Genomic DNA, 27271 nt, shown 5'->3' with positions numbered 1-27271 from the left:
ACAGTAAACAGGCTAACAGGGGAAAGGTGATAACCAGGTTTTTAAAAAAATAACATCTGATCTCGGGCCCTGATCTCCGCCCGGGCTGCTGGCCCGTGGCTCCGCGCTGGACAGACCGCCCTCGCCGGCAGGCGCGGGCCCTGATCTCCGCCCGGGCTGCTGGCCCTGACCCCTGACATGTCTCAGCCTGCCCGGAGGAGAGGGGAGGGGCCGTGTCTCTGTGTGAGGAGAGTCTTACAGGGGATTACAGCTGATCCCTCCCTGGGTGAGTCCTGCTCTCACTCTGCCTGCTCCCGCGGGCACTCTGACAGCGTCACGGTCATGCCTCCAACACTCCCGACACTCCAGACACTCCGGACACCCTTGACACTCCTCACATCCTGACACCCACAACACTCCGGACACCACTGACACTCCTCACATCCTGACACCCACAACACTCCGGACACCCTTGACACTCCTCACATCCTGACACCCACAACACTCCGGACACCACTGACACTCCAGACACTCCTGACACTCCTCACATTCCTCACATCCTGACACCCCCGACACTCCCGACACCCACAACACCCCTGACGCTCCCGACACCCACAACACCCCTGATACCCTCAACACTCCAGACTCCTCCGACACTCACAACACCCCTGATACCCCCAACACTCCAGACACCCCCGACACTCCGACACTCACAACACTCCTAACACTCCAGACACCCGATTCCCCCGACACTCACAACACCCCTGACACTCCAGACACCCCAGACACTCACAGCACCCTTGACACTCCAGACACCCCTGACACCCCAGACACTCACAGCACCCTTGACACTCCAGACACCCACAACACCCCTGATACCCCCAACACTCCAGACACCCCCGACACCCCCGACACTCACGACACCCCTGACACACCAGACACCCGATACCCCCGACACTCACAACACCCCTGACACTCCAGACACCCCAGACACCCCCCGACACTCACAGCACCCTTGACACTCCAGACACCCCTGACACTTCAGACACTCACAGCACCCCTGACACCCCTGACACTCCCGACACTCCAGACACCCCTGATACTCCAGACACTCACAACACCCCTGACACTCCTGACACTCCAGACACCCCTGATACTCCCGACACTCCGGACAACTCTGACACTCCAGACACCCCTGACACTCCCGACACTCCGGACAACTCTGACACCCCCGACACCATTGACACCCCTGACACATACAGAAATAGATCTCTGTTGCACGCATTGCGGCAGCTTCAAACACCCTTCAAACAGTCCTTCTTTCAAAGGAATAGCAACTTTTAGAACAAAACAAAGGTAACAGATAAGAGGAGCTCCTTTGGGTTGCTGGTATGTAATGTAACTAATGTCATCCGACCACTGACTGGTGCCTCACTGGTGCCTGACTGGTGCCTGACTAGTGCCTCACTGGCGTGGCGCTGCTGGCATAAACATTCCTGATTCCTCCACGGATTCGTGCACAAGACGACCGACGTGCTCCCCCAGCACTGTCTGGGCAGAGGGAGTGTGCAACGAACCCAGAAGAGCCCCCACGGGCGACCTGTTGGGGTACACTTATCGGAACCAACACTCGTGGAACGGGACATCGTGCACGAAGGCGCGATACTCCCAGCTGGCTGGAGACAGGCGTGTTCAGACCTGTGTGGGGGGCTCAGCGGCGCCCCCCCCCCGTGCAGTTAAAGGGCAGTTGCAGTCGGGGGGAGAGGCCCTCAGTCCTGTGCAAGGAGCCCCAAGTCAGCCGGTAGTTAAACACTTCATAATGTGTGACAGAGCCAGCTGAGGCAGGATCAGCACAAACTGCACACACGCGCAGGGACCTCTCTGAATCTCAATAAGGTCAGTGCCGTTTCAGGGGAAATAAGAACTGAGGCAGAGCCAGAGACTAAAATATCTCCCTGGCCTAGTGTGGGGGTTCTGCAGGGCCGGCCGGGCCTGGGAGCCACGCACCACAGCATCCTGCAGGGGGCAGCAGAGCAACTCCTGGAAGAAGTGCTAGGGTCCATTAGGGGAGGCTGGGTGTGGACTCAGGGCATCCAAACTACCAGAAACAGGAGAACTGAGCAGAGCAGACTTTTGGCTTCTTCAGTGTCAGGCCTGGCACACAGTGAGGCCGAGTGAATCCTGGGACCTGCTCCAGAGCCTGCTAGCCAGAGGAAGAGAGCTCCATGGATCCAGATTTCAGGATTTTCAGGAAATTGAGGCTGTGCGGTATGGGCTGAGAGGTGTCTCCAGGATAAACCATGAGTGTTGTGGGAGTGTGATGGTCCGGGCAGGCAGCTCTTAAGGGGCACGCAGAGGGTGAGGCAGGTTGTAGAGGCTCCAGCAGCTGGCACATCTCTGTGCGAAGGGATTACAGTCAGACCTCTCTAAAAAAACCCGATAATGACTGGCCGAGCAGAGAGTTCACTTCGTTTTCATTCCTTCAGCCTTCAGAGACATGAAGATTGTGGTTGCACAGACCTGCTGCAGACTATTCTCCCAGCTGCGCTGACCAAAGCAAGCCTGCACTCCCTCCTCCTGCACTCCCTGCTCTTCCTGCACTCCCTGCTCTTCCTGCTCCTGCACTCCCTGCTCCTGCTCTTCCTAAACTCCCTGCACTCCCTACTCTTCCTGCTCCTGCACTCCCTCCTCCTGCACTCCCTGCTCTTCCTGCTCCTGCACTCCCTGCTCTTCCTGCACTCCCTGCTCTTCCTGCTCCTGCACTCCCTGCTCTTCCTGGACTCCCTGCACTCCCTGCTCTTCCTGCTCCTGCTCTTCCTGCTCCTGCTCTTCCCGCACTCCCTGCACTCCCTGCTCTTTCTGCTCCTGCTCTTCCTGCACTCCCTGCTCCTGCTCTTCCTGCTCCTGCTCTTCCTGCTCTTCCTGCACTCCCTGCACTCCCTGCACTCCCTGCACTTCCTGCTCCTGCTCTTCCTGCACTCCCTGCACTCCCTGCACTTTCTGCTCCTGCTCTTCCTGCACTCCCTGCTCCTGCTCTTCCTGCACTCCCTGCTCTTCCTGCTCCTGCTCTTCCTGCACTCCCTGCTCCTGCTCTTCCTGCTCCTGCTCTTCCTGCACTTCCTGCACTCCCTGCTCCTGCTAGTACTAAACTTCCTGTTCTTCCTGCAATTTCCGCTCTTCCTAAACGTCCGGCTCCTTCTGCTCCTGTACTTCCTAAACTTTCTGCTCTTCCTAAAGTTTCTGCTCTTCCAAAACTTCCTGCTCCTGCACTCCCTGCTCTTCCTGCTCCTGCTATTCCTACCCTTCCTGCTCTTCCTGCTCCTGCTCTTCCTAAACTTCCTGCTTTTCCTGCAATTTCCACTCTTCCTAAACTTCCTGCTCCTCCTGCTCCTGTACTTCCTAAACTTTCTGCTCTTCCTAAACTTCCTGCTTTTCCTGCTTGTCCTACTTCTGCTCTTCCTAAACTTACAGCAGTTTCTGCTCCTGCTCTAATCTGCTCTGTTCAGGTCCTGAGTTTAGGAGGATACTTCATTCTCCCCTGCGGAATGATGGCTGTCAGCACTGCAGCCTCGCAGCTCCTGGGTCCCCTGGATTCACTTTTGGTGCAGAACACCATCTGTGTGGAGCTTGCACGTTCTCCCAGGATCAGTGTGGGATTTCAGCAGGTGCTCCAGTTTCTGCCAACAACCCAAAGGCAGGCCTTCCCAGTTGTTTGGCGTCTGTGTGTGCTGGCGATCGGGGTCGCTTCTGATCAGCACACCAGCCACAGTCTCGGACTGAAAGCACAGGACTAAGCCAGGGGAATTAGCAGCACGTCCAGCGCCCCGCGGGGAAGGGTGCGGAGGCTCGGGCGGCAAACGGGACAGAGAGAGGCTCGGAGCCGAGGAGCGTCCGGAACAACCCGCCCAGCTGCGCCGCTGGAACTGACGCGCAGGGACCCCGAAAATGGTCAGAGGAGACTGCGGCTGGCTAGTTGGGCAAACAACAGGGCAGGGCGAGGCCAGTGGGCTCTCCGAGATCACGGCCAGGGTGGCACCTCTGAAAGAGGTGGGGGACCTGGAAGGAGAGGGGCTGCAGGGGACGAGCTTGTTTCCCAGTCGTCCTGGATTACGGAATAGCCACAGGCTGTTCCATTTTAATTCTGATTAGCTTGCAGATTCCCGGCGCGTCCTAATACAATAATCTGATTACATCTCTGCACCCTCCCCCCACCTCTCTTCATTGGTGAATCACAGTTGACTGGCTTGGTCTCCATGGTTACACTGGGCACTAATAGCCCATATAGCCCACCACCAGCTAATCCACCCCCAAACACGCACGCACACACAACCACGCACACACACGAGGCCTGTGCAACACTAACCCAGCCTCTTTAAGCGCGGGGTGGTGCCAGAGTGTCTTAAAGACCCTGTTTGACCTTCTCCCTCAGCCCGGGAGCAAAGCAGCTCCAGATGCCGAGCAGGTTGTGCGGGTCTGGAGCATCTTCATAGAAACAAAAACGAGACAAGCTGGAGAACGCAGCCTGCAGCAGTAAGAGCACAGCTCCAGCCAGCAGCAAGCCGGCAACAACCACAGCACAGAACAAACACACCACCCACCCCCAGCAGGACCGGCGGACTTATGCCCAGCACAGAGCCTGCTGACCTGCAGTTCAGCTCAGAAACTGTTTCCTGTAGTGGCACACCAGCAGCCCACAGTGTGCCTTAACTGGGGCAGAGCAGAGCCCAATAGCACTCAACTGCAGAGCAGTGCAGGGCAGTGCAGTACGGTGCCCATGGCCTACATTGCAGGACAGTGTGATTCAGTTCCAGTCGACTGCAGCAGGAGCTTCAGCTCCTCCACACCGGCACTCCTCTGCCCTGGCAGCTCAGCTGCGGCTCCCTGCGGGGCGGCCCGTCACAGGGCACAGCCCCCCCTGCTGGGCGGCTTCTGGCTAGCAGGGGGAGAGCGTCCCCAGCTCCGGCCGCAGGGGTGAGACAGGGCAGCTGGGCAGGAGCCCGCCCTCCTGCGGGGCAGACCCTTCCTGCTGCCTCCTGCCACAGCCCCGTGTCTCCCCCCTGGCTCGGCTGCGAGTGGCGCATCCACTGCGCACGGGCGTGAACCAGACGCCATTGAAACTGCCTTGATTGTGCAGCACACTAGCACGAGGACTGACTGCTGTCTGGGTTGTAGTGGGTCAACACCCACAAGCAGGATTGCTCAGGGCAGACTGGCTGCCTCTGAGTTCACTAGGAGTAACAACACCCTCGAATGAAGGGTGCTGTAAGGAGTCCGGAGTGTTTAGTGAAAACTGGGCTGAACCCACTTGGCTGAGGACCGGGCTCCTGGCCAGAGGACAAGGACCTCCCGGGGCCCCTGTGAGTGAGGGGCGGAGTAGTGGCTCTGTGGCTCAGGATCTGTGTCTGTGGCCGGAAGGTTGCCGGTTCAAATCCCATAGCTGGCAGAGGAATCCTACTCCGTTGGGCCCCTGAGCAAGGCCCTTAACCCCAACTGCTCCAGGGGTGCTGTATAAATGGCTGACCCTCTGCTCTGACCCCCAGCTGTGTGTCTCATGGAGAGCAAGCTGGGGTCTGTGAAAAGACAAATTCCTAATGCAAGAAATTGTATAGGGCCAATAAAGTGATCTGATCCTATCTTATTAGGAGTGACCCAGGGGCAGCTGCAGAGGGGGAGGTGGGGTGCAGAAGACGTACATGTATACAAGGGACAGAAGGGGATCTGTACTGTATTTGTATTTGTGTTTTAGGAGAGGAAATGGCATCAGGACCGACTGCAAACTACTGCCAGCCGAGTCTTGAACTTGGCTGTCGTCATCCCTCCCGAACTTTCGTTACAAACTCCATAAGTTCAGACTGGGCTGCATGGGACTGATCAAAACAACACTGGCATCCTGTCACATCCTGTCACATGTCCAAGCTGTGCAAGCCCTCTAGAACAAGGCAGCCCACACACGCCCCAGTGGACGCCCCTGGTGTGGTCAGGCAGCCTCCTGGGGCGTGCACAGCCTCTTCCAAACCACCCCCTGGGACTGCCCAACGAATCCCACTGGGCAGGACTTTCCTGCACTCACTTTCCTCTGGAAAAGCTCCAAGCTCAAACAGGAGACATGTGAATTACTCAGTAAACCACTTGGGAACCCCTAACGGAGAAAAAGGAGGCACTTCTTTACACAAAGGGTGGTGGGAGTGTGGAACAGGTGGCCGAGCCTTGTTATTGAAGCCGACAGTGACAGGCCACAGTGGAATGGAAATACCATCACATGCTTGAGGATCTATTAAGTCTAGTTCTTCAATCCACAACAGAGAGCACCTGCACTAGCAACCACTGTGAAACCCTTTGTATACCACACATGGGCTAAAGGAATGTGACACTCCCCCTTAACCAATAATGAATCAATGAACTATCTGACCTCATGTGGATCGCTGAGAATGAGCTCTAACAGCAGATCAGCTGAATCGAATACATCAATGCTGCTGATCTCTGTACCCCCCCCCCCACCTCTCTTCATTGGTGAATCACAGTTGACTGGCTTGGTCTCCATGGTTACAATGGGCACTAATAGCCCATATACCCCACCACCAGCTAATCCACCCCCAAACACGCACGCACACACGTGAGGTCTGTGCAACACTAACGGAGCCCCTAACGAAGAAAAAGGAGGCACTTCTTTGCACAAAGGGTGGTGGGAGTGTGGAACAGGTGGCCCAGCCTTGTTATTGAAGCCGACAGTGACAGGCCCACCTGTCTCCACGCTGAAACTGGATGAGACCCTGGGGCCAATGAGCTGCCAATTCCCACCAGGCTAGACGGGAGAATGTGACCTGCCTCGGGTTCTCTCTGTACTGTATGTACTGAGCACCTCGTCTGACCGTGTGGACCACTCTCCTGCAGCACCCCGCCCCGGCTGCACTGACCCGGCTCAGCTGCTCCAGCAGTCTCTGGTTCTGCTCGGACAGCTCCTGGACGGCGCGGCTCTTCTCGCGGTCCGCCTCGCGCAGCTGGGCCTGCTGCCTCTCCACCTCCGCCTGCAGCTGCCTGACGTCCGCCTCCAGCTCGGCCACGCGGCCCTCCCACTCCCCCTCGCGCCTCTCGAGCCGGCGGCGCAGCTCGTGCTTCTCCTGCTCCAGGTACTGCTCCCCGAGGACACAGAGAGGGAGAGAGACCGGGGGACACGGGTCAGGACCGGGACCAGCCCACGTTTCCACACACACGGGGGCTGCTGGTGCAGCTGGTTCCAGGACCCATGGTGGCGGCGCCGGACCCTCCTTCTGCGGTTTTGGGGTGCGGGGGCGTCGCTCGTCTCTGCAGGTGCTGTCCGCCGTGCTGCTGGACGGACGCTGACCCGGAGACGGGGGGCGTTGAGGGTGCAGCGGACGCCCAGTCCAGGAAGACCCTCGGCCTCAGCTCTCACCTTTGCTGGGACACCAGCTCACTCTGTCACCCAGAGGGCATGTCGCTGGTGGCAGGAGCTCTGGAGCCCATCCCCAGTCTGCCAGCTGCCCTGTGTCACTGTCCTGTAGGGCTCTTTGCAATACGGCAAAAACGCACATTTCTGATTTTGAAAGAGTGGCTCCCATATCAGTGTATTGTGCTTTTGTTCAGTGATATTTTATTTCAGGAGCTGTATATGCTCTGGTGGCACAGGAAGAGATGCTGCAATTTGTTTTAATGTACAGTAATATAGGATTTAGTTATTCTTTTATCCATTGCCACAGGCTGAACTGGATGAATGAAGTTCAGAGAGCAACTGTGTGTGTTGTGTCTCAGGGTCTGTGTGCAGGTCAGACTGCAGTACAGTGTGTGTGTGTTGTGTCTCCGGGTCTGTGTGCAGGGCAGATTGCAGTACAGTGAGTGTGTGTTGTGTCTCAGGGTCTGTGTGCAGGTCAGACTGTACTACAGTGTGTGTTGTGTCTCAGGGTCTGTGTGCAGGTCAGACTGCAGTACAGTGTGTGTGTATTGTGTCTCCGGGTCTGTGTGCAGGTCAGATTGCAGTACAGTGAGTGTGTGTTGTGTCTCAGGGTCTGTGTGCAGGTCAGACTGCAGTACAGTGAGTGTGTGTTGTGTCTCAGGGTCTGTGTGCAGGTCAGACTGCAGTACAGTGAGTGTGTGTTGTGTCTCAGGGTCTGTGTGCAGGTCAGACTGCAGTATAGTGTGTGTTGTGTCTCAGGGTCTGTGTGCAGGTCAGACTGCAGTACAGTGTGTGTTGTGTCTTAGGGTCTGTGTGCAGGTCAGATTGCAGTATAGTGTGTGTGTGTGTGTGTGTGTGTGTGTGTGTGTGTGTGTGTGTGTTGTGTCTCAGGGTCTGTGTGCAGGTCAGATTGCAGTACAATGAGTGTGTGTTGTGTCTCAGGGTCTGTGTGCAGGTCAGACTGCAGTATAGTGTGTGTTGTGTCTCAGGGTCTGTGTGCAGGTCAGACTGCAGTACAGTGTGTGTTGTGTCTCAGGGTCTGTGTGCAGGTCAGACTGCAGTATAGTGTTAGTTGTATATCAAGGTCTGCCTGACCGCAGCACAGTTTATTTGGTGTCAGAGGCATAACTTGCAGAGTGTTCTACTTAAGGACATCTGGACTTCTCACACATCTCAGTCAAAGAGTATGTGCTCTTAAATCACATTTTGTTTAAAACTTCCATTCATTTTTAATTGTATTGACCGATTTCCCTGGCAGATACAGATAACAGCCAACACCCCTTTCACTGCATGAGCGAGTGTCCCTGTCACAGTGGGCCACACTTCCAGATCTCAGATCAGTCAGATCGGTCTGTAGGGCCCCCAGGACCCCCCCCATCCCCCACCACCACCTCTTTCAGCTAATAAGTCACTTAACCGTATCTTATTCCCATACACAAGTCCTTGCAAACCTCAGTCTGTCTTTCTTACTACAGCACTGTAAAACAAACAGTCTGTTTCAATGGCAGTCTAACACTTCGCAACAGCACCAGCTAAACTTAGAACTGAAAAGTGTTATTAAAAATGATGTAACTCCTTCAGCAGTGCTCTTCCTGGGCCCAGGGTGCACGCAAGTAACCCTTGGTGTTAAGCTGTTTAATCTCACCGGCACATGTGACGAAGCCTCCGAACCCCTGAACTTTCTGAACCCCTATTACAGCCGTTCTAGGGGTTTATTAACTCGGGGTGTTTGGGCAGAATCGCTTTGCCGGAATCCTAAGCTCAGACCTGGGCGCCGAGCTGCGGCAGTTAAAAGTTAAAAGCAGCCCGGAAACAGAAACAGCTCCCTCTTAAAGTGATATGGCCTGGAGAAGTCACCGGGTGCCCCGGTTTAACACAGGGGTACGCGTTCCGACACCGCACGGGGGTCAAAGCGTCCCAGCAGGGTGACTCCACTTCAACAAGCTCGTGGCTGTCCGTCAGCAGGGGGCTGTGTGCACATGGCCCCCGTCCAGGACACTGGCCTGCCCAGCACAGATCTCATAATCCGTGCATGTTTTGTTTTTCCACCGATTGGACACTATCGCTCATCTGAGCAGCACAAAGCAGTGTATTTGGAAACGTAATTCATCCCCAGGAAGTTCCCTCTGGTATCGTATCAGCCCGAGCACTGTCAATCGAGCACCACCGTATTAAGGGTGATTCATTCTGGTGCGTCTCCAGCGTCCCCCGACACGTCGCGTTACGAACTGCAGGTGTGTGCTTGGCCCGTACCCTCATCTCTTTATGGTCGATCGCTGATCAATCGTGAGAGCGAGAAATCTAATCGCGTTGCACCGGGAACAACCACATCAAGCTGTACAAGCGCCTTACAGGAAGGAATCGCCCCTACCTCCAGTTTCTCCGTGAGCTCCTTGTGCATCCTCTCATATTGCTTAGTCAGGTCCTGGTTCCGCTCCAGCAACGCCTTGCCGAGCCGGGCCGCCAGAACCAAGTCCTTCTCCTTCTGCCGGATCAGCGCCAGCAGGTCCGGGTCCTGCCCGCTCGCCGGCGCCTCCACCCCGGCCAGCTCCCGCTCTTCCTCCCGCTCCCCCGCCAGCACGGCCAGCTCCTCCTCCAGCGCCAGCCCCAGCCCGCCGGCCGCCGGGCACAGCAGCCGGAAGCCCGCCGAGTCGGCGGCGGCCGTGGCGCCGAGCTCCGCCGGGGGCTCCATGCCGTCGCTGTCCACCTCCGGCGGTGCTGAAATCAAGGCCGAGCGGGCGCGTAGATCCAGGCAGAAGGCTGACATCGCCACCCGGCGGGGGCGCCGGGAGACGGAGGCAGATGGAAACGCTGGACCTACTCCGCTGGTCGCGCCGCTGGTGTCGCCGGTCCGACGGAACGTGATCCGGTCCGCCTGGCGTCGGACATGCGGTCAGAATCCACGAATCGTGCAGTGACCCCCCCCCGCGACTCCCACCCTGTGCAGGCCACCTATCTAACCCCAAATCCCCCCCCACCCTCGGGTCTGAGCCCCCCCCAGCCCCCCCTCCGCGAGCCACTCGCTCAATCCCGAGCAAAAATATCACCAGTGCAAAGACAGGCAGTGCTGCTCCAGGCTTGCGTAGTTTTTTTTTTTTATTGGAGACGCGAGTTATTAATCTCTCAGCCGCGTCAGCCGCCTTGAAGGGCTCTCTCCAGCCTTGGGTGATGTCCAGCGTCTGTCCGCCCCGATGCGGCGGGGTCTCCGTTCCCCATTATCGTCCCTTCTCACACGGGAGGCATCCTGCGCTCGCCCGCCCCGACGCCGCTCATCCTACAGCCGCTTCTCGGTCGGTGCGCGACCCCGACGGGCCCCACCTCCTTCTCTTTCGCGGCGCGCGTCCCCGAGCCCGTGACGTCGGCCGTGCTACCTGTTAGCTGCAAGCCGCTGATTGGCTGTGCGCTGATAACCCCATTCCCCATTACCTGCTGTCTGACGTAGGTAAACATCTTATTAATCCATTAGGAAGATGGATGGCCTCGTATTAGCATTAAGTGTGGCATTTCTCCTTCATCCTCCCTCTGCAGAAAGACATGATGAATAAAACCCTTCTTTATCTTGTGTATCCTCCTACTGGATATGGGAGAGACACAGCCGCCAGACATGTTGTTGTTATCAGGGTTTATGTAGCTGGTGGTTTAGTATTCGAAACACAACCGCAGACCCGTGAAGAGATACAAACTCAGAGTGTTGCAGTGCAGAGCGCTATCACAAAAGGCTTAACAAGCAGCAGAGACTAAAACAATACGACAAGAGGCGATTAGAGCAGATGAAGGGATAATTACAACACAGCAAACACTAATCACATTCTGTATTTATACAGCGCTTGTCATACCAAAGGATCTGAAAGTGTTTCTCATATTGTATCCGTGGTGAAGCATTAATCCGAGAGATCAAGTGGAAACTGTGTGGAAGTGTGTTTAAACCAGGGACGAGGAAGCACTACTTTACGCAGAGAGTTGTGGGGGGGGGGGGGTGCAGCACGTCGCCCATCACGGCGCTGGAGTCCTGCCCTGTCCGGCTCCTCTGTGGAGCGGACTGCCTCTCTGTGTGCTGCGCTGTCCAGGCTCCGGCCCACCGGAGTGTTAAGAGGATTTATTTTTAATTGAGCCCAACGATCAGACCCCCTCCCTCTCAAGGCTACAGCCGGCATCTCAGTCTGTCAGCAGAGCGAGGGGCAGAGGGGCAGATAAGAGACGCACAGGTGGGCGGATGGACATGTGGGAGAGGGGCAGAGGGGTAGTTGTGTAGAGGGGCAGAGGGACAGTGGGGTAGCTGTGTAGAGGGGCAGAGGGGGAGTGGGGTAGCTGTGTAGAGGGACAGTGGGGTAGTTGTGTAGAGGGGCAGAGGGGTAGTTGTGTAGAGGGGCAGTGGAGCAGTGGGGTAGCTGTGTAGAGGGACAGTGGGGTAGCTGTGTAGAGGGGCAGAGGGGTAGTTGTGTAGAGGGGCAGAGGGACAGTGGGGTAGCTGTGTAGAGGGGCAGAGGGACAGTGGGGTAGTTGTGTAGAGGGGCAGAGGGGTAGTTGTGTAGAGGGGCAGTGGGGCAGTGGGGTAGCTGTGTAGAGGGACAGTGGGGTAGCTGTGTAGAGGGGCAGAGGGGTAGTTGTGTAGAGGGGCAGTGGGGCAGTGGGGTAGCTGTGTAGAGGGACAGTGGGGTAGCTGTGTAGAGGGGCAGTGGGGCAGTGGGGTAGCTGTGTAGAGGGGCAGAGGGACAGTGGGGTAGCTGTGTAGAGGGGCAGTGGGGCAGTGGGGTAGCTGTGTAGAGGGGCAGAGGGACAGTGGGGTAGCTGTGTAGAGGGACAGTGGGGTAGTTGTGTAGAGGGGCAGTGGGGCAGTGGGGTAGCTGTGTAGAGGGACAGTGGGGTAGCTGTGTAGAGGGGCAGTGGGGCAGTGGGGTAGCTGTGTAGAGGGACAGTGGGGTAGCTGTGTAGAGGGGCAGAGGGACAGTGGGGTAGTTGTGTAGAGGGGCAGTGGGGCAGTGGGGTAGCTGTGTAGAGGGACAGTGGGTTAGCTGTGTAGAGGGGCAGAGGGGTAGTTGTGTAGAGGGGCAGAGGGGTAGCTGTGTAGAGGGGCAGAGGGACAGTGGGGTAGTTGTGTAGAGGGGCAGTGGGGCCCTGGACGTGTAATGAGGAGACTACGGGCTGCAATCTTGGCTGGAGCGCTGCTGTCACCCTCTTGAGCAGGACAGTCCAGCTGTCAGGCCCTGTGGATTAAAGCTTCAGCCAAATAAACAAATTAATCGTGTTCAGTCTGCTGCTCCCTGGCTGACCAGCACTGACTTCTCCTTCATCGCCTCCCCTTTATCCTCTGCTTCTTCCTCTGTCGAGCCCAGAGGCTCACGGGTCTCAGTCTGGGGACTGTAAACCGATCGTCTCCGTCGTCCTGGGGGCTGGTGTGTCTGCAGGACTCCCAGGTTTCTTGAAAGCAGCAGCACCGGAACGGCTGGGAGATGCTGTTACTGTGTCACATTAAGCCAATTAAGAGCTGATTCAGCTCGTTAAGATCCCAGCTGGCCTCTATGCCCTGTAGACACACCGGCTCGGCAGGGTTCCTGCTGTACCCAGAATGAGAGACCCTGACACCGGGGTACAGAGCCTGTGACTGACGTCACTCATTCAGCTTTTGCAGACTGGGTGGGAGCAGGTCCTGACTGACGTACTGTGTTTTAAATGCACGGTGTTAAGATCAGATCACTTTATTGGCCATATACAATCTCTTGCATTAGGAATGTGTCTTTTCGCAGACCCCAGCTTGCTCTCCATGAGACACACAGCCCCTGGAGCAGCTGGGGTGAAGGGCCTTGCTCAGGGGCCCAACAGAGTAGGATTCCTCTGCCGGCTGTGGGATTTGAACCGGCAACCTCCCAGCCACAGGCACAGATCCTGAGCCACAGCGCCACCGCTCCGCGGTGTGAAAGGGAGGTTTGCTCTTATCTCTGTGTGAAAACTACTCACACACACGCTGTTGGCCGATTCGTAGCTGGTCCGCTCCAAGGTGGGTAAAGCGTGGGACTGCCCCGTCTGTTTATTCTTCCGAGATGTTGGATTTTGGTGGACACTAAGAGGCGCATCCTGTCTGATGACATTTCTGATGTATTCCGGGGGCGACAGCAGCCGTTTCACCCTGCAGCTCCCAGCTGGCAGCCCCACTGAAGCCCAGCAGTGTGAGCCTGGCCAGTACCTGGAGGGGAGACTCCTGGGAAAGCTGATGCTGCTGCTGGAAGAGGTGTTAGTGGGGCCAGCAGGGGGCGCTCACCCTGCGGTCTGTGTGGGTCCTAATGCCCCAGTATAGTGATGCAACATTAAACTGTTGCAACACTCCATGGATAGCGAAGGGCATGACAAGGCACAGAAAGGTGTCGTGGCCATCCACTGCAACCGAGGAAGCCTCCAGTCGTGACGGCGTCTTGTACCGCTGGTCCCAGGCTTCTGAGGTCGAGAGAGTGGGACTGCCCCAGTGCAACGGCTTTCCCACTTCGAAAAGCTCTCCTGCACTGGTTTCCTCATGCAGCTCAGCTTCCAGAGTACAGCCGTCATCATCGGCCACGACGGACAGCCAGGAGGAAGAAGATACCGACCGGGGTGGTGCAGTGGTTGGCTGGGGTCCTGGGGGCAGTTGCTGGGGTGCCAGTGGGTGGAGTCTGCATGTTCTCCCCGTGTTTCTGTGGGCTTCCTCCCCCAGTCCGAAGACAGGATGGCCTCTGGGAAAACTGGCCCTGTGTGTCCGGCGCTGGACTGGCGTCCTGTCCAGGGTGCCCCCGTTGCTTGCTGGGATAGGGTCACGCTCCCCTGTGACCCCGAATTGGATGAAGAGGATAGAAAATGGCTGAATGGATACATTTTTGAAGTCCGTGCTGATCATGCTCTTACCTTCAAAAAGCCCCAGAGCAACTGAAATGTTTGTTGCGTTTTTTATATTACCTGCGCAGGTTTAATTTGGGTGAATTTGTCTTTGTTTACATTTTTTGAAAAAGTAATCTATCCTCTGTAGCTTTGGGATCTTCTATGGAGCTGACCAAGGGCTTTAGAAAACTTTGTGAAAATCTCTTAGCTAGTTCATAATCCCTAATAATTCAGAATTCATTTGTTTGGGCGGAGTGGTGGCTCTGTGGCTAAGGATCTGTGCCTGTGGCTGGAAGGTTGCCAGTTCAAATCCTGCGGCCGGCAGAGGAATCCCACTCCATTGGGCCCCTGAGCAAGGCCCTTAACCCCAACTGCTCCAGGGGCGCCGTATACATGGCTGACCCTGCGCTCTGACCCCCAGCTTCTCTCCCTGTCTGTGTGTCTCATGGAGAGCAAGCTGGGGTCTGCGAAAAGATGAATTCCTAATGCAAGAAATACCTAGATCTGATGCATCACTCCTACAGGAATCCCCCGGGGATACCAGAGGCTGTAAGTTTACTCCCCACGATCACCCTGAGCCCCTGTAACTGCTCAACACCCCTTCATTGTCACACACGACCACTAACTGCCCTTGCCCAGGAGCCGGTACTGCTGTACTCTGAACTCATTTGCTGAGTAGTTTCATTGAACGCGGGATAAAGAAATTGCTCATTTCGTTACATCTGCACTGAGGGACTCCAAAACGTCTGTTTGAAGGCATCAGCTGTCGTTCCTCAAGCAGAACACGCGAATCTCCTCACAGTCTTAGTGAAAGCGTCTGCCCCGCTGTCTTAGAGCACATCCAAATAGATTCCGATGCCTTGCGATCTGTTTGTTCATTCAATCTGATATCCTGCCGGCTGGCGCACCGGAAACAAAATCTCGAGTCTTTTAATTAATAACCATTAACAAAACACGAACACCATTAATTGACATTGAACGCAATAAAATATTGTATACATCCATTATAAGAATAATCCGAGGTTCTTAAACTGTTTCTGTAAATTAGTTAACATGTCAATGATTCGTTTAGCTTTTTAATTTTTTATATTTTGAATAGTTTTAACGTAAAATTCAATTTCTATTTTAACCAGGTTAATGTTTGGAGTGTATTTCGTCCATTTCATTTCACGGATATGGTACCCCCCGTTACCGAAGCGCGTTGCTGTCACCAAGGCAAAACAATCCTGAGTTATCTCGTACATTACGGGATACGAAATGATCTCGCAATTACGAGTGACCAGATAGCACCGACCACAGGTGTGTATGAGCAACCTGTTCCGTTTGCAAGGACAGTACCTTCAGCCATCGATAGGTTAGCTGGCACTGTGGGTCTAGCGTTTAGTATCTCGTAATTACGAGATAACCCAGGAATTTTTTTCCTTGGCGGCAGCAATGCGCTTCCGTACCCCATCATTAGTAATAGACCTATTATATATATAGAAACCTTTGGCGAAAACCGGGCGTGTAGAATAAAGAAAGCAAAATCTCGAGTCCTGTTTTTTTCCGCGCAATGACGACCGGGTGACGTCAGCGACCGCCCGGCCAATCGCCGCCGTCGTTGCCGCAAAGCGCCAGAATTCGAAAGTCACCCGGAAGTGCGGCCGCGGTGCGGGGTGACTCAGTCTCGTTGTTTACACGCCCGGCGTGTATTTCCGTTTTGCCGCTCAAAAGGATTTCCCCACCTGACTGAAAGACAGGTAAGCGGGTTACTTTTATGTTATACGGCCGAAGGACTCCGGATAAATAGATATCCAACCAGAGGAACGGCGAAACTTAACATTCCTGGCCTGTTCCTGCAGGATACGTCGGTGAGCGAAGGGCTGTATATGTATTTGCAGAGGCCCGAGGTACAGTATTGCTGTTTTCATACGGTCAGGTCTGCTCAGATTCTATTCACTGCTTGAGACCCAGGACAGTGGACAGATGCGAGCTGGTTCCTCCCAGAGCGCTGTGTCAAGTGAGCCCGCTGCCACCCGCTGCCGGTTTCGGGTGTTTGACTCTGTAATTCGTGTCGACTTGCGCTGTGTGTCTGTCCGTCTGTCCGTCTGTCCCCCAGAGGGGTGAAAGCGCCCGCAGTGACGGAGATCACGGGCCGGACACCTGCTGGGCTGGAGCTCTGGCGCACTGTTTTTCTTTCTCTCTTTTCAAAAGAGGGAGGTTGTTTTTAAGTGGCTTACGAAGCGTACTTAAGAAAAACACTTCCACGTTTCCACGTTAGGAGACAAAGTTCCAGTTGGTCGTGTTATTGGGGGGCAGTTAGGGATTCCTTAATGTAATTGGGGGTTCACCTGGCATGAGCCCCATCAGGTGCCCAGGACCAGCGTTGGGGACCCCTGTTCTGCATTTCCATGTGAGGGGGGTGTTCATGGTCTGGGTGTGTGTGTTAGGCTGTAGAAGCAGGTCTGCTCGATTATCGGTCCGGCCCTGACCGGCGTGTGTCTGCCTGCAGGGGGGTGCAGCGATGCTGAAGTTTAAGTTTGGAGCCCAGAGCAGCCCGCGGGACCCCAGCTGCCCCGAGGCTATCGCCAGCCGCTGCACGCGGCTCAACCTCCTCTTCCAGGTAAGCAGCTCAGTGTGATGGGAAGACTGCTGGGTTTACCAGCTGGGGGTGACTGTCAGACTCCTGATGCACAGCAGAACAGTCCACTCCAGGGTTTACCATCTCAGACTACCGGTGCACAGCATCCCAGTCCACTCCAGGGTTTACAGGCTCAGATTCCCGGTGCACAGCAGCACAGTCCACTCCAGGGTTTACCAGCTCAGAGTGACTGTCACACTCCTGGTGCACAGCAGTGCAGTCTTATCCAGGGTTTACCAGCTCGGGGTGACTATCAGACTCCTGGTGTGTAGCAGCACAGTCCGCTCCAGGGTTTACCAGGTGGGGGTGTCTTATCTGCTTAATCAGTGCTGCACATCTGCAGCTGGGTAGCTGAGCTCTTGTTGAGGGAGCATGCCTGAAGCTCGATGGGTAGCAGGGGAGGGCAGGAGTGCTGATCTGATCTCCCTGTCAGTCTGATGCTGAGACGGCCCAGGCTGCTTCAGAACCGGACTAGAAGACTGTAGAGCTGTGAATGAAAACCCACCCAGCTTGTCCATTGTGACTAATACACTCCTGCTGTGCACAAGTCTTGCATATCCATGATAAAATCAGTAGTTGGCGCTGGCTGTATGTTACAAGCATCAACGATTTACTTGAAACCTCTAATACTGTAGCATTATCTGCTGTTATAACTTTATTAATACAGATTAGCCTGGGTGAGAAGGAACTCAGTTTGGCGTTGAGCAAACCTTCATTCACATTGGCCACAGGATTAAAAAAACGATCGGGGCGTCTCTAAGTATCCTGCACACGAGCAACCAGTAGAAGGTGTTGTAGCAGCTAATCCATCACATTTTCCCAACGGATGTAAGTGAGTCATTGTCCGGCACTAGTCCACTCACATCGTTATTCCTGTCCACACACTCATAAAGTTACTGCCGTGCAGCAGAATACGGACCTATCAGGATTAACTGTTCTAGCTGAAAATCAGCTGCCTCATACATGAGTGGAGGAGAGAAGAGAGTCTGAGCTCTCTGCACAGCAGCGTCTGCTAGCCCAGACCTGGACTCAGGTGTGTAACAGGCTGCTGTTCTGTGGGTGGATCTCCGCTGGATTCCTTCTGTTCACGTGCTGTGTGTCCTCCCCCCCCCGTCTTCTCTCTCTGCAGGGGAAGAGCTGCTTCCTGCCCCCCGCCCTGAGCCGAGAGGGGCTGCTGGACTCCCTCTTGGCCCTGTTCGACGAGTGCAGCTCCCCGGAGCTCATGAAAATCCAGCATGTGGCGAACTTCGTCAGCAAGTGTAAGAGCAGTGCGCCAGGAGCCGAGCCGGGCCTGACAGTGTGCACAGGGGAGCCACCTGCTCTGGCACGGTTTCAGTCACGTTGACGTGCCTGCCGATAAACAGCATGGAAAATAATAAATAAACATTTATCTAGCAGTTAGTTACCACCTTTGAACTGAGAAGTGGCTTTAAAAGGAACAAGTAAAGGTTTATTCCATTTTGAAGAGAGCAGAAAAGAAACGCAGTGTTTCGGCTGTGGAGCCTTCTTCAGGTGTGATTTGACGCCAGAAGGGAGGCTCCTCAGGCGAAACGTTGTTTCTTTTCTTCTCTTTTCCATCACGGAATAAACCTTTACTTGTTCTTTTGCAGCTTAAGCGTGCTGTTGCAGCTCCCTACTTGAACTAACTTTAAAAAGTGTGGTTTGTTTGAGTTATAAATCAGCATTTTCTTCCTTTTTAATAACCGTTTCGCAGGACTGTCATCTCCCTGTGAAAGCTCGAGATGTAGCTCTGTCAGGAGCACACTCACGTGCTCGTCTCTCCTGCCATCAGGGTAACGTCATTAAAAGTACACAGTGCTAATTGATATTTTTAAAAATAGGGCAGGACAGAAATATTCTCTCGTAATTGCTTTTTCTTTGTGTTGTATCCTCGCTTCCGAATGCCCAGCTGATCTGGGGGCGCTGTGCTGTCTCCCCCCCCCCCTGCAGACTCGGAGGCTGTGTCGGAGCTGCGGGAGCTCCAGCCCAGGGCGCGGGATTTCGAGGTGCGCGGCCTGGTGGGGCGCGGGCGTTCCGCTGAAGTGCAGGTGGTCGGGGAGCGGACCACGGGCGATGTGTACGCCATGAAAATCATGAGCAAGAGCCGCCTGCGCGCCCTGGAAGATGTAAGGCACTGAGACGCCTTGTCCTGTCCGGTTCTTTGGTCATCGGATCGGTGCCGCCCAGCCGATAGAGTAGCTGGCCGAAGACCTGCCCTGGCACGAGTGTGGAGAGATGGATTCCGGATGCCCCTGCAGTAGCAGCGCAGAGACGCTGCAGCTGGAGTGTCCAGTCATGATCTAGGTCTTCAATCCAGACCAGCTCTTCCTTGCTCAGATCCACTAATTACTCACTTAATCTGATCATTTTAGCTGCTCTCCCTTGTTCCTGGGAGAATTACAGCCCTCCAAAGTCAGTACCAGGAATGGACACCCCTGCTTTTACAGGGGCTCCCGAGAAAATCCTGTATGGCACGTAACCCCACCACTGGCCTGATCGTGTTAGCACTCTGGCGCGCTCGTTCGATCATTCTGCTCTCATCTGCCCTGATGGCATTTCCTGACCTTCCAGCACCATTCCACTCAAAGCCTCAGGCTTTCTCCTTTACACTAACAGAAAGGAACAATTCAGTGTTCCTCTGTCGCTGTTTTATAAACAGTAGTAACTATAGTTACCGTTCATTGTTTTTTACTGGTTCACTATTTTTACTAGAACAAGCTGAGAATCAAGGGAGTTATTTTATAGTTATGATAAATATAGCCTGTTAGAAAATATATAGCCAGCGCTTACTTGTCAAAACAAACAGCTGCGTTTGGCCTGTACGCTTTGACGTGCAGTTTTGTTTGCTGTAATTATATCGGTCTGGTTGTTATTAGTTGGACAACATCAGTGATGTGAGTCCAGGTGTTTCAGAGGCTCTGTGGGGGACCTGCTGTGCGTGGTCTCTCCCGGAGGAGAAGGCCCTCTGCAGGGCAGAGAGAACGGATGAACGAAACCCCCAAGTGCACTCTGTCCTCCTGCCAGGTGGCGTTTTACGAAGAGGAGCGAGCAATCCTGGCGCGCAACCACAGCCCCTGGGTCCCAGAGCTCCAGCACGCCTTCCAAGACAGAGACAACCTTTACCTGGTGAGTGTGCGCCCCCTCTCTCTCTCCTCACCTAATGTAGCCCCTGGGCAGTGCGCACCCCCCTCGCACGCTGCGGACCTGGGCAGTGCGCACCCCCCTCGCACGCTGCGGACCTGGGCAGTGCGCACCCCCCTCGCACGCTGCGGACCTGGGCAGTGCGCACCCCCCTCGCACGCTGCGGACCTGGGCAGTGCGCACCCCCCTCGCACGCTGCGGACCTGGGCAGTGCGCACTCCCCTCGCACGCTGCGGACCTGGGCAGTGCGCACCCCCCCGGGCACGCTGCGGAGCTGGGCAGTGCGCACTCCCCTCGCACGCTGCGGACCTGGGCAGTGCGCACTCCCCTCGCACGCTGCGGACCTGGGCAGTGCGCACCCCCCCCGGCACGCTGCGGACCTGGGCAGTGCGCACCCCCCCCGGCACGCTGCGGACCTGGGCAGTGCGCACCCCCCCCGGCACGCTGCGGACCTGGGCAGTGCGCACCCCCCCCGGCACGCTGCGGACCTGGGCAGTGCGCACCCCCCCCGGCACGCTGCGGACCTGGGCAGTGCGCACCCCCCCCGGCACGCTGCGGACCTGGGCAGTGCGCACTCCCCTGGCACGCTGCGGACCTGGGGAGTGCGCACTCCCCTCGCATGCTGCGGACCTGGTTCACCAGAGAGCTGGCAAGTTTGTCACACATTCTAATGAGACATACGACAGATTTCACAGATTTCACAGATTGCTAACATTACTCCTGGATTTTAGAATCGGAATAACTTAGAATATATCTAAATTATTATCCACATGCAGTGGACATGTTTGTAATCTGAGAATGCCTTAGGAGTGTTAGTGCTTGCTGGGTTGTGGCCAAACTGTTGTGGCCCACGTGCAAGTGTGTCCAGTATCCTGCCTGGGTGTGTACCCAGCCTTCTGACTCTGTTGTCCACAGCTTTCACTGTCCAGCACCCTGTGTGTTTTTATCCTGCTGGAGGACAGGTTCCCATCTTGCCTGTGCTGTGGTGTGGCCCCCGGTTTGGTTTTGGCTGATGTTTTGTGCTCGGTGCCCGAGAGCCAGTGGGATGGGAGGAGCTAGATCAGGCTTGTGCAGGCAGAAGCACACTAATGGGTTCTAGAGCATTGCACAACAGCAATTTGCTTCCCTTCCGCATTTCCTCACACTGAGCCATGACATTGACATGAGCAGGGATCGACAAGGAGCCAAGCAGCGGGGGTCTTACTGAAACAGGGACAGCGGACAGGAAGGAGGTGTTTATATGGGTGGCTGTTTGTACGGTTTTGTCCGTGTGGTTAACTGCCCTGCTTCTGTTCTTGCTCAGGCTGAATAAATAAATGCAGTCGTTCTAAAATAATTTCTTTCTCCCACTTTTGTGTGGAGCTGTTATCGCCCACATCTCCCTCTCCCGGTTAAATCGAGCTTCCTTCCGCTTACATAAGATGCGTTTTAGTCCCCCTGTGTAGCTTATGTAAAAGAAGCCCCTTAATCACACAGGAGCCTGATCTGATCCATCTGCTGTCCCACTCCTTGCTTCTGTAGTTCAGAAAAGGCAAGAGTTTCAGTAATGAAATTCTGGTTGATCAGTCCTGGTGCACAACTGCAGCACACCTCTCAAAAAGCAGTCCTCGCTTACGTAAGACTCCCTGATGCTGACAGGTAGTGGCTCTCTTTTTCCTGAAGAGGGCACTGTCTCCTCTGCCAGCATCGCTCTCCAGAGTGGTGAAAGCACAGAAAGCATTCTTAGCAGTGTGCTCGCAGGAGGCGTGCCATTATGCAACCGATGCTGATGTTTGTTTGTTTAAAAAGGCATTGCCTCACGCTGGAAGTAAAAGAGAGCCAGCATAGCTGAAGCCCTTGACCCATCATCGGAGGCTGGGCTCCTGCTTTGCTGCTCCGAGCCTCGTTGAAAAAATCAGGGGAGGCCTCTCTGTCTCCAGCGTGGGGAGGGGGTTTGACCACAGCACAGTTTCTCAACATTGTGATTCAGATCAACAAACGCCGTAGTCATAAATCCTTTTGAAATTTGAAATGTTTTTATTCCACGCGGATGACCACAGTTTGATTCTGATGTGGATCGCTCTGAGAGCAATCAAGGCATTGATCAGTCTTTTTGAATTCAGTCCTTAAATCTGCTGCTGCCTCTTTAATGCTCCGTAATAATAATGGTTTGAAGTCTTACTGCTGGCATGTTCAAACAGCAGGTCAGCTGCCAGAGCAATAGAACGGTTACAAGCAAGCGGAGTCGTTTGGGCCATCTAGTTCATTAGTTCGTTAGTAGCTAATTGATCCCAGGATCGATCCCATCCAGCCATTTCATTAAAGAAGCCACCTTAACTGCTAAAAAAACATTGCCTAGCAGCTTGTTCCCTTCTCCATCATGCTTCCTGGTCTCGTTTTTTCCTGCCCTTCACCATAGTTTCACTTGTGCCCTGTGGTTCACGTTTCACTGCAGACTCAATAAGTAAAGCATGTTAGATTTCACACGTGAAACTTTCACTGTTCATTCTGAAGAAATCTGCTGTTTTGACATTGTCGATGCCTTTGAGGATTTTGATCAGGTCACCTCGTAGTCTTCGGTATTGAAGATTAAAATGGTTCAATTCCTTCAGCCTGTCAGTGTAGGACTCCTTTCAGACTAAAGAGACTCAGTTCCTCCAGCCTGCCAGTGTGGGAGACTCCCTTCAGACTAAAAAGACTCAGTTCCTCCAGCCTGTCAGTGTGGGACACTCCCTTCAGACTAAAGAGACTCAGTTCCCTCAGCCTGTCAGTGTGGGACACTCCCTTCAGACTGAAGAGACTCGGTTCCCTCAGCCTGTCAGTGTGGGACACTCCCTTCAGACTGAAGAGACTCAGTTCCCTCAGCCTGTCAGTGTGGGACACTCCCTTCAGACGAAAGAGACTCAGTTCCTCCAGCCTGTCAGTGTGGGACACTCCCTTCAGATGAAAGAGACTCAGTTCCTCCAGCCTGTCAGTGTGGGACACTCCCTTCAGACGTCCCTGGCGAAAGATGTGTTCAGAGCTGCAGTAACAATGGAGCCCTCCACTTCCAACAGCACCACTTCTATTAAACAGTTTTCAAACATTAAACTAAAAAAAAAATCTTGATTCCTCCATCCTCCCCTCCTCCCTCCCAGATCCTGAAATGTACAGATGTCAGATTTTTTTTTCTCCTGCCCGGTTTTGCCTGTGCTTGCTTAAAAGAAATACAAAATCTTGTTGCTAGGTAACGTTCCCAGTCGTCGCTTCTCCAGCTCTGACAGAGCAGCTCTCTCTCCCATTCATCCCTCGCGCCTCCGTAGGCTCGTCTGCGTCCGTAGCTGAGCTCTCTTGTGCGTAGGGAAGGCGTTCCCGAGCTTTTCTATACACGTACATCCTACATGCAGGAGAAGCAGTGAGATGCCGGTGGTCGTCGGTCGTTCTGCAGAGGGATGTGATCCTGTTCAGACGGGAGCTGGTGACCATGAGCTCACTGCTGTGATTACATAAAGGGGCCAAACTGTGGCAAACACAGATGCACTGCGACAAATGTCATTATATTACTGCCTGGTTTTTAGTCTCAGATTTTGGGTCTTGCTTTGAAAATACATCAATCAGTCTCCCTTTATTTTTATAATCTTGTGGGTATGGGCAGTGATAGCTTGCTTTTACCATCATCTCTGTGATTTGCTCTGGTTAATGACTTTTAGCTACCGCTTTTCTGTTTCAAAGTGGTTTTAATTCCCAGTTACTGTGCCAGATGCTGCACCCTTTTTATAGAGAATCCAGAAATCTACAGATTCTGCAGCGGTTGTGGCGGCAGTAGAGCTGAAATGAGGCGTACGTTCTAATCTCATTTAGAATTTGAAGCCATCTGAAAAGGAGCTGTAACTTTATAATCATTGATTACATCTCTTAGGGTAGCGATTTCGGCAGCGGTGTCTAGAGTAGGCTGTGGGTCTCCCCTCCCCTCACCTCGTGATGGGTCCTGGCACATTACGAGAGGTTACAAAGGCCAGGAGGTCCTTCAGCCCATCTTGCCTGTTTGGTCGTTAGCAGTTCCTCCAGATCCAGGGGTTTCGTTGTCTCTTGAAAGAAGACGGTGAGCTGTCGATGCACACGTCCTGGGCCCATCCTGGATCTTTGTCCTTTCAAGTTATTACTTAATTGTTGAGCTCTGGGAACAGGGCAGCTCTGCTGGAGTCTGGGTGCTTCACTAAGAGAGTTTTCCAACATTTTTCCAAGAGCTGGAGCGCCGTGGTCCTCACGATCTCTCTGTCCAGTCCTGCCTGCTGCCCCCACACTCCCGAAGGGTCAGAAACTGAACACCTGGTGCGTGTTCTGCCTGTGGTCTCAGTCTCTGAAAACCTCTTCTGGATCTCTAGCTTTTCCTTCTACAGCCTTGTTGGTGCCCAATCATACTGAGTGTGTCATCTGTGAACTGCTACTGCCAGATGTTTCAGAGCCGTTTTTTTTTGTCTTGGGCCAGGTGATGGAGTACCTGCCTGGGGGGGACCTGCTGGCTCTGATGAACAGGTACGAGGACCAGTTTGACGAGGCCACGGCCCAGTTCTTCCTGGCCGAGCTGGTGCTGGCCATCCACAGCGTGCATCAGATGGGATACGTCCACAGGTCAGTCGCTGGTCTGGGATCCGTGTAGCCCTGGCTGAGGCCATCCGTAGTCTCCTTCCTTCCCTGTCTCCGTCTTCAGCTCTTCTCCTCTCTCCCCCCCCCCTCCCTGTCCTGCTCTTTGATTCTCTCTCTTGGTTCATGTCAGAGTTGATGTATTGACGTGACTGTCATATGTATTAAGTAAGTGGACACAAAAATGCACAATCCTGTCCTTTTTTCTCTTTCCATCTCTCTGATTCCCTCTGGATCTGGCAGGGCTGGAGGAGTTGGCTGCCAGTTCTTTAGGTTAATTGCATTAATGTTTTTTTCAGTATTTATTAGTACCGTACCTTGGCTTCCCTTACAGGGGCGCACAGCATAGTGACAGATTCTCTGCGGGAGCTGCACAAAGGTGTCTTATTTCAGTCCAAGCACAGGGAGTTGACGCAGGCCAGGTTTTTATTTGTCTTTTATCGCCGACCTGTTTGAGATCTGGCTGCGATGAACGTGATTTCTGGGCAGCGTGGGGATGTGGCGATTAGGGCTGCTATCTATCGGCTCTCAGGGTTCCGGGTTCAATTCCTGTGATTGATGTGCTTAGAGTGTGGTCTTGCCTTGTGCCTTCTACCTCCGAGACAAGCTCAGGACTGCAGTAGCTCTACCATGAATCAGCAACTTTCCGATAATGGATGATTAGGTTAACAGGGGTTCACCTAACAGAGTTTGTCTAACAGAGGAGAGCAAGCAGGATATTTAAATACATTTTATAACATTTTTTGCCAGCAGCCATATGACTCTGCAACCCCCAGCTGGCAGCCCCACTGAAGCTCAGCAGTGTGAGCCTGGTCAGTACCTGGAGGGGAGACTCCTGGGAAAGCTAAGGCTGCTGCTGGAAGAGGTGTTAGTGGGGCCAGCAGGGGGCGCTCACCCTGCAGTCTGTGTGGGTTCTAATGCTCCAGTATAGTGATGGGGGCACTATACTATAAAAAGGCGCCGTCCTTCGGATGAGACGTAAATGCTCCACATGTTTGTGCACATTCATCTCCTCCCCTTCCTCTTCCTCCCGCTCCCAGAGATGTCCGACCGGAGAACGTCCTGCTTGACCGCACGGGACACATAAAGCTGGCGGACTTCGGCTCTGCGGCCAGGCTCACCGCCACGAAGACGGTAATTGCGGTTTATGCTCTCGCGCACATGTGGCCAGGTGCCGGAGAGGGGGAGAGCCCTACGGCAGTTGCTTTTCTTTCCGTCAGTAAACTCCTGATGGAGTGTTTGCTCTTTGTTTGTGTAGTAACAACCGTGGTGTTGGGCGCCGGTTTGGCCTTTGGCTTGAAGTCTAAGGTGTTTGCCTTTTAAAGACGGTAGTGTGGGGGGCTCCCTCTTGCCTGAGGCCCCTGCGGTATCTCCGTGCGGGCAAAGTGCCGGGCCATGAGTCTGTTCCAGATTACTCGTCTTGCACCTACAGTGTCCTGCCAGTTAGCCAGTAGGACACTGCGGGTGACCAGCTGACCAGTAAAGATCCGGTCATGTAGGATTAAGGCAACTGGCCTGAGTAACACAGGCAGTCCAGCTCCCATTGCACTGCGCTGTGATCCATTTCAGGTTTTACACCGTTTCCCCCGGCAGGTGAGCTCCAAGCTGCCCCTCGGGACTCCGGACTTCACGGCCCCTGAGGTGCTGAACGCTGCGAAGGGCGACGTGGGGTCGCCGTACGGCGTGGAGTGCGACTGGTGGTCTCTCGGGGTCATCGCCTACGAAATGATCTACAGGAAGTCGCCCTTTGCCGAAGGCACGTCCACCAAGACCATCAACAACATCCTGAACTTCCAGGTGAGCAGAACAGGCAGGGGAGGGGGGGGGGCGCCAGGGTGGAGCATCCCAGTGTCTTCCTCAACCCTTGTAAGTCATCAACTGCAGCACTGTCCAGTTCTGCAACAGCACGTCCTTGCCCAGTTTCTTATATACCAGCCTTCTGCTGTGAGAGTGCTGGTATCGGGGCCTGCGTGGTGCACAAAGCCGTAGCAACAGACACTGCTGTGTTTGTGTCTGCTCTGCTTTGTGCTGGGTGTTGTGTCACCGACTCTCTGGCTCTGTGGTCAAGGCTACCCATTTTATTGCGGCAGAGCCTGTCCTACCCAGCCAGCTGAGCCATGTGTGAGTAATAGTTTGTTGGGACTTGTAAACAAGGGTTTTCAGCAAGTTGGGGTATTTGGGTGGCCTGTTGGGCGATTCTCCTTACCTCTTGTGTGTCTTACTGCCCGGCGTTCAGAAATGAACTCTTTTCACACAGCTCCTGCAGAAGCTCGCAGCCCTCTGAGCACACAGCCAGTAATGGCAACGGTTTTCTCCACAGGCCTTTAATGAGTTGCAGCACGTAGCCTGCTGGTGTCTGTAGAAAGATTTTAAAATTTCCTCCTGGAAGCCAAGCGGGGCGCACGCTGTTTCTCCGGGGGCTGTCTCCCTGTTTGTGTCTGGCTGACGCAAAGCAAAGTTGGCGCCAGATCGGAAGCCCCTGGCTCTGGTGCTCCAAGGCTGCAGCCCGGAGCCTGTGGAGACCGAATCCTCGCCCCCAGATCGAGGCGGCGCAGTGTGCCTGAGCGGTCGAGAACCTGAGACGGAGGGAAGGTGCGTGGTGCCTTAATCACGTAACCTTGGTTTCCTTCTGAAACCCGGAGCTGGGGCCCCCGATTACTTGCTGGGTAGGATAAATA

General features: G+C 54.5%; 2 protein-coding genes across 2 annotated transcripts in view; one reads left to right on the top strand and one right to left on the bottom strand.

Annotated features, from left to right (window-relative positions):
• Positions 1-10667, bottom strand: part of bicdl1 (BICD family like cargo adaptor 1) — a 49564-nt gene extending 38897 nt beyond the window's left edge. Inside the window, exons 1-2 of the mRNA XM_088935737.1 lie at positions 9759-10667; positions 6894-7109 (exon numbers count right to left, since the gene is read on the bottom strand). Of these exons, the coding sequence (XP_088791863.1) occupies positions 6894-7109; positions 9759-10154 (612 nt within the window). The 5' untranslated portion in view covers positions 10155-10667. The remainder of the gene's footprint in view (positions 1-6893; positions 7110-9758) is intronic.
• Positions 10668-15904: 5237 nt separating this feature from the next.
• The window catches only part of citb (citron rho-interacting serine/threonine kinase b), a 77142-nt gene continuing 65775 nt past the window's right edge, over positions 15905-27271 (top strand). The window contains exons 1-8 of the mRNA XM_088936051.1: positions 15905-15969; positions 16722-16832; positions 17980-18109; positions 18801-18976; positions 19875-19976; positions 24439-24581; positions 25634-25727; positions 26187-26390. Of these exons, the coding sequence (XP_088792177.1) occupies positions 16734-16832; positions 17980-18109; positions 18801-18976; positions 19875-19976; positions 24439-24581; positions 25634-25727; positions 26187-26390 (948 nt within the window). The 5' untranslated portion in view covers positions 15905-15969; positions 16722-16733. The remainder of the gene's footprint in view (positions 15970-16721; positions 16833-17979; positions 18110-18800; positions 18977-19874; positions 19977-24438; positions 24582-25633; positions 25728-26186; positions 26391-27271) is intronic.

This window comes from Atractosteus spatula, chromosome 17, assembly GCF_055471065.1.
Source record: "Atractosteus spatula isolate fAtrSpa1 chromosome 17, fAtrSpa1.hap1, whole genome shotgun sequence".
In the NCBI taxonomy this organism is placed as follows: Eukaryota; Metazoa; Chordata; class Actinopteri; order Semionotiformes; family Lepisosteidae; genus Atractosteus; species Atractosteus spatula.
Note: the sequence above shows the minus strand (reverse complement) of the source record. Positions and strands in the feature narration are given on the sequence as shown.